General features: G+C 41.4%; 1 protein-coding gene across 1 annotated transcript in view; it reads left to right on the forward strand.

The window, feature by feature from the left end:
- The first annotated feature begins 2,226 nt into the window (after positions 1-2,226).
- The window catches only part of LOC112519328 (germacrene A synthase short form-like), a 24,653-nt gene continuing 15,661 nt past the window's right edge, over positions 2,227-11,218 (forward strand). The window contains exons 1-3 of the mRNA XM_025127379.1: positions 2,227-2,242; positions 10,464-10,570; positions 10,798-10,959. Coding sequence (XP_024983147.1) covers positions 10,466-10,570; positions 10,798-10,959 — 267 coding nt within the window. The 5' untranslated portion in view covers positions 2,227-2,242; positions 10,464-10,465. The remainder of the gene's footprint in view (positions 2,243-10,463; positions 10,571-10,797; positions 10,960-11,218) is intronic.

Raw genomic sequence — 11,218 nt, forward strand, 5'->3', positions numbered from 1 at the left:
CTCTGAAGCGCATGAGCAGTCTTCGATATGCGATAATTGTCGATATCTCGTGAATGAGCTAACTCCCTACTTCCCTCGGCACATGGTTTCTTCCCAGTCTTTAATACTTTTCTGAAACCATTCAAGTGTATCTGTTGAATACTTAAAGGCTTCAGTCAGTCTGAAGAATTTTTTAACCCCGAACTCATTCTTGTAAACAAGTCCAAGTTTGGGTTGAGTCAAAACTGAGGCAGATCGTTTCTCTTGCAGGCCCTGGAAGTCTTCGTTTGGAGGAGCGCAGGATAGTCTTTCAATGCCTAGCCTAAAAGCGATTTCAAAATCACTTTTGGCTCTATGTTTCACCAGAGATTCCATCGTCTTCACTATTGCTCGGTTTGCCATTCCAAATCTTATGCCGTGATCCTGCCTTTGAGCTGTGTAAGCATATAACTCAATCAAGTCGTACAGGTTGAGATTGATGAGGTCGTTTTCATTGAACACGCTAACTAGCCCATGTCCTCTCTCCACGGTGAACTCGATGTATCGGATAGCTCGGTTGGCAAATGTCTTTACTTTCAAGTCTATGACCCTCCTTATCCCATCATTCGAAAAGACAGCCTGGGGTGCTTGTGTGGTCTGTCTGATGAATCGATGGTGTAAGAGGTCCATAGACTCAGGCGATAAGACTAAAGGGTTTGTGGACAAACTCTCATCGCAGTCTTGGTACATATATTGATGGATGTTTTCCATCATGACTGGTTCCCTAGGCGGCAGTTGAGGACCTCTCCTCATCGACTCCATGCTTTGTATGATTTCATCTACCAGGCCCTTTGGAGGTTGCCTTTAAGAAGAGGGAGTATCTGCACACTGGTTGATGGGTTAAGGGTTGTGTATCGGTTGGGGGTTGTGTTTTGGTATGGGTTTGTATATGGGTAGTGGGTATGGTTTCATTGGTTGGCTCAGTTTGGGCTTGGGTGATTTCTGGTGCATGGGTTTCTGTTGGGGTTTGTGGTTGTTGGGGCGATGGTTGGTTTGTTATAGGTTCTGGTTGTGTGGAAAGGGTGAAGGATTGGGTTATGCGAGGTGTGGGTGAAGGGGTTAAAGGTAGGTTTGTTGTGGGTGAGGAAGTGAAAGTTTGGTTTGTTTCTGTTGGTGGTGTGGTTGGCTCTTCATCGGTTGATGAACTCAACACGATGGGTTTTTGGGGTTGTGGCTAAGGGAACATGTATATCTTGTTCATCATCAGAGGACAAAGCCTCTGGTTCCCTCGCTTGGGTTTGTTCGGTAGAGGGTGGTTGTTGTGATGGTGATGGTTGTTGTGGTGCAGCGAATTCGGTGTGATGTGTAGCCGCCACCTCTTTCTCCCCCTCATGAGGTCCAAGACCTTGATCATCAGGGTCTGGATCATCATGTCTTCGTAGTTTTAAGGGGCGGCTGGATGAGAAGGAGGCACTTGATCTGTTCTTCTTCTTCCACAATCGAATGTGGTCAGCGAGAGTACACACCCAATCCTTGTTGCGTCCTTGTTCCATGGTGCGAAGGAGAGTGTTTGTAGATGGTGGAGGTGGCACAGAGGGTGTAGCGGATGTTGGAGGATGGGGAAGGTTTTCAAGGAGAGTCCTCACCTCTGCAGTGAAGGATGAGAAGGTTGCATCAAAGAATGGGCCTGCAGAGGGAGGTAGGGGTTGACTTGGTTGTGGGATTTGGGCAAGTATGGTGGCGGGTAGTTGGGTGAGGGTGGTTTGTAAGGTGGCTATTTGGGTGGTGAGGGGTGTGAAAGTTTCATCGAGTGATGAAGTGGATGGTGGTTAAGGTTGAGGGATTTGGGAGATTATGGAGGTGGGTATTTGATTAAGGTGGCGAAGGATGATTTGTAGTTGGGTAATGATGTAGGTGAGGTTTTCATCAGCCTCAGTTGCCTGAGCCGTGAGGGTTACGATGGATTGGATAAGGACTTGGTTTCTTTGGGTGGCTAGGGAGGATGTGGTATTGTGGTGTTGGGTGATGGTTTGTTGGAGCATTTGTAGGTGGTTTGTGTTGGCTTGGGTTTGGGTTTCTATTTGGGTGAGATGGTGTTGGAGGATTGCAAGGGATGGGTGGAGGTCTGAGGTATCGGTTTAGGGTTGGTTGTCCACTTTCCCTTGTATGAGGAGTTTAAGGTCATCCAAGGACTGCGTCACTGTATCAACATAGGCTTGGAACTCTGCCTTTGTGACCAGATCGGCTTGTGGGGTAACCCCTGCAGCAATGGATGCTTCAGGTTGTGCCTCTGTTCCTGAGGCTCCTTCTTGGCCTTGTGTGAATGTGGGCCTCGAAGGACTTCCATCATGTCCTTGATAGCCCTCGAGAGAGGAGCTATCTCGTGATGTTGCTACATCAGCTTCCTCTTCCTCGGCTTCAGAGGCCGAGTAAGTGAAGCGAATGTGTGTCCCCTTCGATAGATCAAATATCGAAGGGAGAGGTGCATGAAGGGAAGATCGCTCTAAACGATCTATTGGTTCAACGTCAGAAGCAACACATGCTTCTGTGTGTGTGAAGGGATGTGGCGAGCCCTGAGGCGAAGGGGCTCTTATTTCTTCATCACCTCTCTGTTGAGAGAGGGGTGATGGTAAACGTGGTTCCTCGGCTTGTTCATCTCCAGAGGCCCGAAGAATGGCCTCTAGATGGCTGGCTGGGGTTGGAGTTGGACTGGGTCGTCCTGTTTCAATACCCCTTTGGCTTTGATCACCAGGGGTAGTGGATGTGGTTTCCCTTTAGGAAGTGGGTTGAGGAATTGTATGAGTAAGGCCGGGGGAAGCACGAGTAGCATCATCATCATCTTCATTATTCGATGAAGATGACGCTTGTGCTCCCTCGCTTGGAGGGGGGACGGCTCTAAATGCTACGGGGTAGCTGCCCTCGGTTCTTGGAACAGCATGGAGCGTTCATAGGTCTGGCGTATCTCATTTGTCGATGGTATGACAGTGAGCATAGCCCAGGACAGCAGTCGATTGATGTTGTATCCTTCCTTCGAGAGGGTTGGTCGGTGTCCTTGCATCTTGTAGACCGGGCTGTAAGGCTCCACAGCAGGTAGACCGTGCTTCCTCATCGTGTCCCCAATGAAGAGGGCGAGGAAGTGGGGAAAGAAAACTGTAGAGAGAGGCTTTCCAGCAGCTTGAAGTTTGCATTTTTTGATCACGACCGCATGAATCTCGTTGTAAATGTGGAAGGCGTAGTCGAGATTTAAATTGAAGAATAGCCCATACATGATCGTCATTATGTGGAGGTTCCCTTAGTCTAGGGAACCCAGCTTGCAAGTAAGGGATCGGTTTAGTATGGAGAAGAACAAATTCCATATTGGCGGGAGGAATTGTCTTTTGAAGTCCGAAACATTGCGTAGGTCACGGTTGTAACCTAGAATCTTTATGAACCGAAGGATGTCGTCGGAGGTTGGTGGTTCGTCGTATTGTTCAATCCCGAGTTCCCTTCTTGTTGGAATGCATAACACCCTAGAAACTTTAGCTTGCGATATCTTTAGCGAGCATATCGTGTCATTTGGGGCGTCCATATCCTCCATTATACCGTGACTGGCAGGATGAAATTCACAGGTTTGCCAGTATTGTTGTACGTACTTTAATGGTACGCCAGGGTCAACTAGAGTGAGAGCGGGGAGGAGGATGCAGTTCTTGAAGAACTCTATGATTATTTCAAAACGGTCGTTGAATAGGGTGTTGCGCAGTTCAATGGCGTGATTGTTTGGTTTCATGGGCAATAAGACATGTGCGTGGCTGTCAGCGCCTGTTGACTGTACTTGGCTATCGTTATTGTTGGATTCATGAGAAGAGGAGGAGGCCATTTTTGTGGAAGTTGCAGGTTTTGTGTTCGTCGGAGTCTTGTTGCAGGTTTTGAAAGCATAAAGAAAGGATGAATGTGGAAGAAGGTTATTTATAGGTGAGTTGAGGGTGGGGGAGGTGGGAAAGGAAACGTTTTCTTGATTATTAAAATATAATAATCCTGAAAAGTTTTGGCTGTTTAAGTTTTGGGTGATATGATTTGAAGAACGTGAGCCGTCGTGATAGTACGAGCCATTAATGGACTGGACACGTGTCAAGCTGGGGTTAGGGAAGATGAAAAATTGAAACGGCTCATGGGGGACAGCCTGTATGGTGTCAGGCGCATGGTAGGATGACGTCGTGCATTATTTGAAATAAGGATTTATTCCAAACAATATCTTGGAGAAGACGTTTCCTAAAAAAATATTTTGAATTTAAAATCTCATCTAATTGTAAGATTAATACTAATTACGAAGTTTTGGTCTTCTAAAACCCATGTTGTATAGTTTTTAGTCACAAAAGCTGCAATTCTGTATAATCTTGAAAATGGTTTTCAATTTAGATGAGTTTTGGGGTAAAATCTATTGTCATGGAACCAGAGGAGATCTGGTTAGGCATGACCTATTGGGTGRGGAGCCADAGGAGKTYTKGTTTRACATCAATGATGTTTGTATATGTATTATTGGATTTGCATGATTTATAAGCTTTGGTTGGCAAACCAGAGGCTCTTGTTAAGTTTGGCAATCCATTATGTAGAATTAGAGGAGTTCTGGTTAAGTACATATATATAGCATTTTAAGAGGCCATAGGCTCTGGATAGTAGAACCAGAGGCTCTGGATGGAAAATGCAAGTTCACAAAATGAAAAGGTGAAAAAGATTGCTCCCCCTCAAGTGATGCATGTGAATGGATGTTTCAAGTATCAAAAACTCCCCCTTAAAAAGATAAAACTTTAGAAAAATTGGGGACAGAGGCTCTGGTCTATACAACCAGACGCTCTGGTTTTGAAAGATGAGAAAAAAATGGAAGTTTAGAGAGGTATTTGAGACTAGAGGGGTGCTGGTGGCAAAGAAGACAAAGCCAGAGGCTTTGGTCTTTAGAACCAGAGGCTCTGGTTGTGAATGCAATAAATGTTATGGGAGGGTTAGAAAGATTGCGAGTCCAGAGGCTCTGGTCTTTAGAACTAGAGGCTCTGGTTGAGAAAGCAATGAGTGTGAATAAGGCAATGGTGAAGACCAAGTGGTGTGTGATAAGAGGAAACTCATTGAAACCAGAGTGGCACTGGTTGCAAGGAGTCTAAAGGCAGAGGCTCTGGTCTTTAGGACTAGAGGCTCTGGTTGGAAGAAAAGAGATTGTGTTGGAGACCAGAGGTTCTGGTCTTTGGAACCAGAGGCTTTGGTTTGAGAGTTATACGTAGTGATGAGAACTAGGTATAAGCTTTGTACCAGAGGAGCTCTGGTTCCAAAGGGTGGAAGAATGAATGAGAGTCCAAGGTTTCAGACAGTGACGTTTCAAATTTTTGGAAACCAGAGGCTCTGGTTTGAAGAAAAAGATTTGGTTAAAAAAAATACCAAGTGTTTGCTTTGGACCAGAGAGGCCCTGGTTCCAAAGACAATATTTGCCATATTTTAATCGAAGTTATTCTAAACAGCCAGAGGCGCTGGTCTTTATGACCAGAGGCTCTGGTTTAGGATACTTGGATTTTATGGCTAAGATGTTATATCACTTATAGGCATAACCATGATATATTGAAGATCGCTGGTTTAAAGATAAATATTGCCTCTAAGTGGTGAGATTCAGCATACCCATCTTGTTGACTAGGAATAAAAATCGTTTCTCATCGAGAGCTTTTGTAAAAATGTCAGCAAGTTGAATCTCAGTGGGAACAAAATACATTTCTATGTTACCTTTTTCAACATTATCTTTTAGAAAATGGTACCTTACATCGATATGCTTGGTCTTGGAATGTTGTACTGGGTTTGCAGAGATTGTTATTGCACTCTTGGAGTCATAGAGGATTGGGACTTTGTCATAATGGAAACCATAGTCCGTAAGCTGAGTCTTCATCCAGAGAACTTGTGAACAACAACTAGCAGCAGCAACATATTCTGCTTTTGCTGTAGATGTTGAGACACAATTTTGTTTTCTCGAGATCCAACTTACCAGCTTGTCCCCCAAGAGTTGACAGCTTCCAGACCTACTCTTTCTATCAAGTTTGCAACCTGTATGATCTACATCTTTTTTGAATCCATTGTCGATGAGGAAGGTAGATAGAGTTTCATACCAGGCTCTGGGTGCTTGCTTGAGTACATAAAGAGCTTTATCCAGAAAATATACATAGTATGGATGCTTTGGATCTTCGAACCCATGAGGTTGTTGCCCGTAGACTTCTTCTTGTAGTTTGCCATTGAGGAAGGCAGACTTAACATCCATTTGAAAGACTTTAAAACCTTTATGTGCTGCATAGGCTAGGAACATTCGGATGGCTTCAAGTATTGCGACGGGAGTGAATGTCTCATCGTAATCAATTCCTTCTTCCTGGCGATAGCCTTTTGCAACAAGCCTGGCTTTGTTCCTTATTATAATGCCATCTTCGTCCTTCTTGTTTTGAAAGACCCATTTGGTTCCTATGGCCGTCTTCCCTTTGGGTAGAGGCATAAGAGACCATACTTTGTTTCGTTCAAACTGGAGTAATTCTTCTTGCATTGCGTTTATCCAGTTTGGGTCTTGTAGAGCTTCAGAAATCTTCTTTGGTTCTATCATGCTCAGAAAGTTGGTGAAGAGGCATTCATTTGCAGTAGCAGATCTCGTCTTGACACCAGAGGTTGGATCACCAATGATTTGGTGATGTGGGTGATTTTTTGTCCATTTGGTGTTTGATTGAGGCTCTAAAGCAACAGGATGCAGTTCTTCATCGACTGATGGAACTGCTTGTTCCCCCTCAACGAGATCATCTCTAGAATTAGACTCTAGTTCTTGTGTATGATTTGAAGACATAGGAGAAGCAGATGATGTAGCATGAGCTTCTGTAAGAGATGTACCTACAGCATTGGAGTCTGCATGATCTTCGTCGCTTATGGATATAGATTTTGCATTAGATTCATGTCCAGAAACTACTTCTTCTTCGAAGATGTCTTCAAATAATTGAGCCAACTCTGATTCACTAGGTTTGCTAAGTGATGAATCAGATGCTCTTCGTTGAAGTCCGAGTTCTGAACTGTTGTGTCCAGAAGTCATTGGGGTAGAGTCATCGAAGGACACGTTGATGCTTTCAATAACAATTCTAGTCCTTTTGATGTAGACTCTGTAGGCTTTGGCGGTTTGAGAATATCCTAGAAAGACTCCCTCATCGGCTTTCTTATCAAACTTGCCAAGATATTCTCTATCGTTGAGTACAAAGCATTTGCACCCAAAGACGTGAAAATATTTGACGTTTGGTCTTCTTTGGTTGATGAGCTCATATGGGGTTTTCTGGTGTCTCTTGTTGATGATTGATCGATTATGGGTGAAGCATGTTGTGGAAATAGCTTCAGCCCAGAATATGATTGGTAACTCCGATGAAGCAAGCATGGTCCTTGCTGTTTCCACAAGGGTTCGATTTTGTCGTTCTACTACTCCATTTTGTTGCAGAGTTCTTGCTGATGAAAAGTTTTGAGTAATGCCTTCAACGAAGAGATAGTCATTGATTTTGGCATTTTTGAATTCAGTTCCATTATCGCTACGAACCTTTACTAACTTTTGCTGTAGTAGGACTTGTAGCCTTTTCATCACTCCAATGACTAGGTCTGGAACATCTGATTTCTTCTTTACGAATTCAACCCAAGTGTATCTGGAGTATTCATCGACCAATACCAGCATATACTTCTTTCCAGAGAGACTTTGGGTTGAAATTGGCCCACAGAGGTCTATGTGAAGCATATCCAAGGGCTTGGTGGAGGATGTTTCTGACTTAGTTTTATGTGAGGCCCTTTTTAGTTTACCTAACTCACATGCTGAGCAAAGATTATCTTTTTCGAATTTGAGAGAAGGAATTCCCTTGAACAAATTTTGTGTGGCTAGTTTTCTTAGTGCATCAAAGTTGAGGTGTGAGAATTTTTGATGCCATAGCCAATTTTCATCGCTCTTATGAGACACAAGACAGAGGGTGTCTTGTCCCATGGAGGAGTCAAAGTCTAGAAGATAGAGATTTCCTTCTATCTTTGCCTTGATGATTGTGTTACCGGGCTTTGTTTCTATGATGCAGAAACCTTTGCGAAATCTGACTTCAAGACCCTTGTCGCATAATTGACTTATGCTTAGTAGATTCTGCTTTAATCCTTCGACATAAGCCACTTTGCTAATGGAGATATTGCCTTTGATGAGAGTGCCATATCCCTTGATTATACCCTTGCAGTTGTCTCCAAAAGTCACCGAGCCTCCAAATTTTTCGATGAAGGATGTCAGCTGACTTTTATCACCAGTCATGTGCCTGGAGCAACCTGAGTCCATGTACCATGGTTGCACATGCTGGTCCAGCAAGACAAATTAAGGGGATTTAGGTACCCATTTCATAATAGGTCCTCGTTTGTTAGTAGGGGATGACGCACTCTTTTTGTCGCCCTTAGCCTTTGCAGGCTTATTTTGGTTAAGTTATAACACTAAGTAGAAGGTGTAAAGTTCACACTCATGTAAACTAATTAGAACTCGAGATTGTTGGATGATTTTGTATAGGGAGGGTTTAAGTGGCAGAGGGCAGTGCATAGGCCGTGTGTTCTTTTGTCATCAAAAGAGCATGAAAACCGTTCTTGGAAACAGAAGGTTGTGCATGTGACATGTGTTTTTTCACATGTCATTTTTTTCACATGGAAAATGACAGGCTGTGCATTTTTTATCAGAAGATTATCATCTGTTATGTTCAGCTATATATAAATGATGGTACACTAACTAATGGTACACTAGCTAGGTGATGGTTCTGTTATATTCATCTATGTGATGGGTCTATTAGTTGAAGGTTCAGCTAGATGATGGAATTATGTTCAGCTCGTTGAAGGTTCAACTAATAGATAGTTCATAGGTGGTCGACTTTGCTGATGGTTCACTGGTGTTTAGCTGGCTGATGGTTTACTAGCTGGTGTATAACACGCTAGAGGATTGCCATCCCTATTCAAATCTATCCAGTTGATGATTGACCACTAACTTGTACTTGTCTTATCTATAACCATCCACTCCTTATTTCCTGCACTCATTTCCATTTAATGGAGTGTTGTTCTCGGCATTAATTTAGGAGCGGTTACGATTCTGTAAGTTTAAAAAGGAAAGATTTATGCCAAAATTGTTACTGGAAATTTGAGATTATCCTCGTGTGAATTTCGTGATATCCAGACATTTTAAGGTCGAAATATCTCTTTAGAAAAACAGACTCTCGCACAATCTCAAGTTTTTATCCATGTTCTTTTATTCATTCATTGTTTTCTTCAAGAATTTCTTGAATTCCCCAACAATCTTGAGTGAAAGTTTGTTCTTTGCGAGAAATATGGCGAGTGAACAATATGTTATAGATATAACGTCTAAGTTTACCAAACTAGAGAAGTTTGAGGGCGTGGATTTTTTGACAATGGCAGAAGAAGATGCACTTTTTGTTGACCACTCTAAAAGTGGTGTACGTGCTGAGTACTCTGATGTCGGTGGTGATGGAAGACTGGATGCTAGAGATGACTCGACATCGAGACAAATAAAAGAACGATGAGTACATCTATTGTGGCCATATCTTAAACGGTATGTGCGACTCCCTCTTTGTCATTTATCAAAATGTTGAGTATGCCAAAGAGCTATGAGACTCTCTTCAGTCCAAGTATATAGTCGATAATGCTTCTAGTAAAAAGTTCCTCGTAATTAATTTTAATAATTATAAAATGGTGGACTCAAGGTCTATGATGCAACGATACAATGAGCTCTTGTGTATTCTAGGGAAATATGCTCAACATAATTTGGTAGTTTTGTAATTTTAATAATTTTTAATAGGTTTTAATTTCTTTCATTTCCTTCTCTTTTCTCCCATATTTGGCACAAAGTTTTGGGGGATATCTTATCACTATTTTCATTCTCTTTCCTTTCTTTTCTCTTCTAAAAGAGTTTCAAAAACTTGAGTTTTTTAACTTTCCTCCCCTTTCTTTCTCTTTCCTTTCCTTCGTCAAAAAAAGAAAGTTTCTAGAACACAGCGTGAAAGAGGAGGTTTCCACTTTTATTCTCTTAAAGAGTAAAAAGTTTATTTCTATCATTCATATATTTGATTCAGGAAAAAAAAAGTAACAACAAATTTTTTATCGAAGCAAACAACTTATAACCCATATACGACTTAATAACAAAAAGTAAACATCCCTTTATATGTCTCGATTAATTCTATAAGGCTCTCAAATTAACAGTCGGAAAAACCTATACCGACTTATGGAACAATTTTCAATCTTGATTTAATAATAAAAATGATGAGTGGTTCATGTTTGAACCTTATTAGTTACCTCAAGATATAACATTAAAATAAAAAATAATTAGATCATCCTTGCATGGGATTGTTTTGTCATTTTCTAGTATTGTTCATATAACATTGCTTTTTTAAATGCCTATATATACACCTTTTCAAGCAATCATCATTCACTAAACACATAGAAACTTGATTTCATCAAATTGATCATTCAAGAAATGGAAGCGAACACCAAAACCTCCATGGAACCATTTCGTCCTTTGGCCAACTTCCCTCCTTCTATATGGGGTGATCGCTTTCTATATTTCTCGGTGGATAATTCGGTATGAGTTCTTATTGCTCTCCAGCTTAAAACATGCAAAAACGCTTGCACAGAGAAGTTCAATACAAAAAGAAATAAGATTTATAAGATGTTAAAAATATTTTAATAAATTGTTTTATACTACTTATATTTATAAGATTAAACAATCATATGTCCTGCTCAAAATAATTGAGGTTGTTTTGACATGTTTTTTTTATAAACAATTCATAATTTCCTTAATTTTCCAAGGAATTGGAAGCATATGCCCAAGCCATGGAGGAGCCAAAAGAAGAAGTGAGAAGACTGATAATCAACCCAACAATGGATCCAAATGCAACACTAAGTTTGATTTATTCTGTGTACCGTCTTGGTTTGACATATCTTTTCTCAGAAGAGATTGATGGTCAACTTGTAAGGAATCAATTTTCCTTTCTTTATTTTTATTGAGAGATATATCAAATATATATACAAGCATAAGCATCAATTACGCCTAAACATAAGCCTACACTTATTGACTTACTATAATACAAATTATACACAAAATACATCCTAAAAATAGGCTTAATACCCCCCCTCAAGTTGGTGCATGCGGATCACAAGTGCCCAACTTGCTTAATAAGTAAAGAAATTGACTTTTTCCTAACGCTTTAGTAAAGAGATCAGCTATTTG

This window comes from Cynara cardunculus, assembly GCF_001531365.2.
Source record: "Cynara cardunculus var. scolymus isolate 2C chromosome LG 10, CcrdV1, whole genome shotgun sequence".
Taxonomy (NCBI): domain Eukaryota; kingdom Viridiplantae; phylum Streptophyta; class Magnoliopsida; order Asterales; family Asteraceae; genus Cynara; species Cynara cardunculus.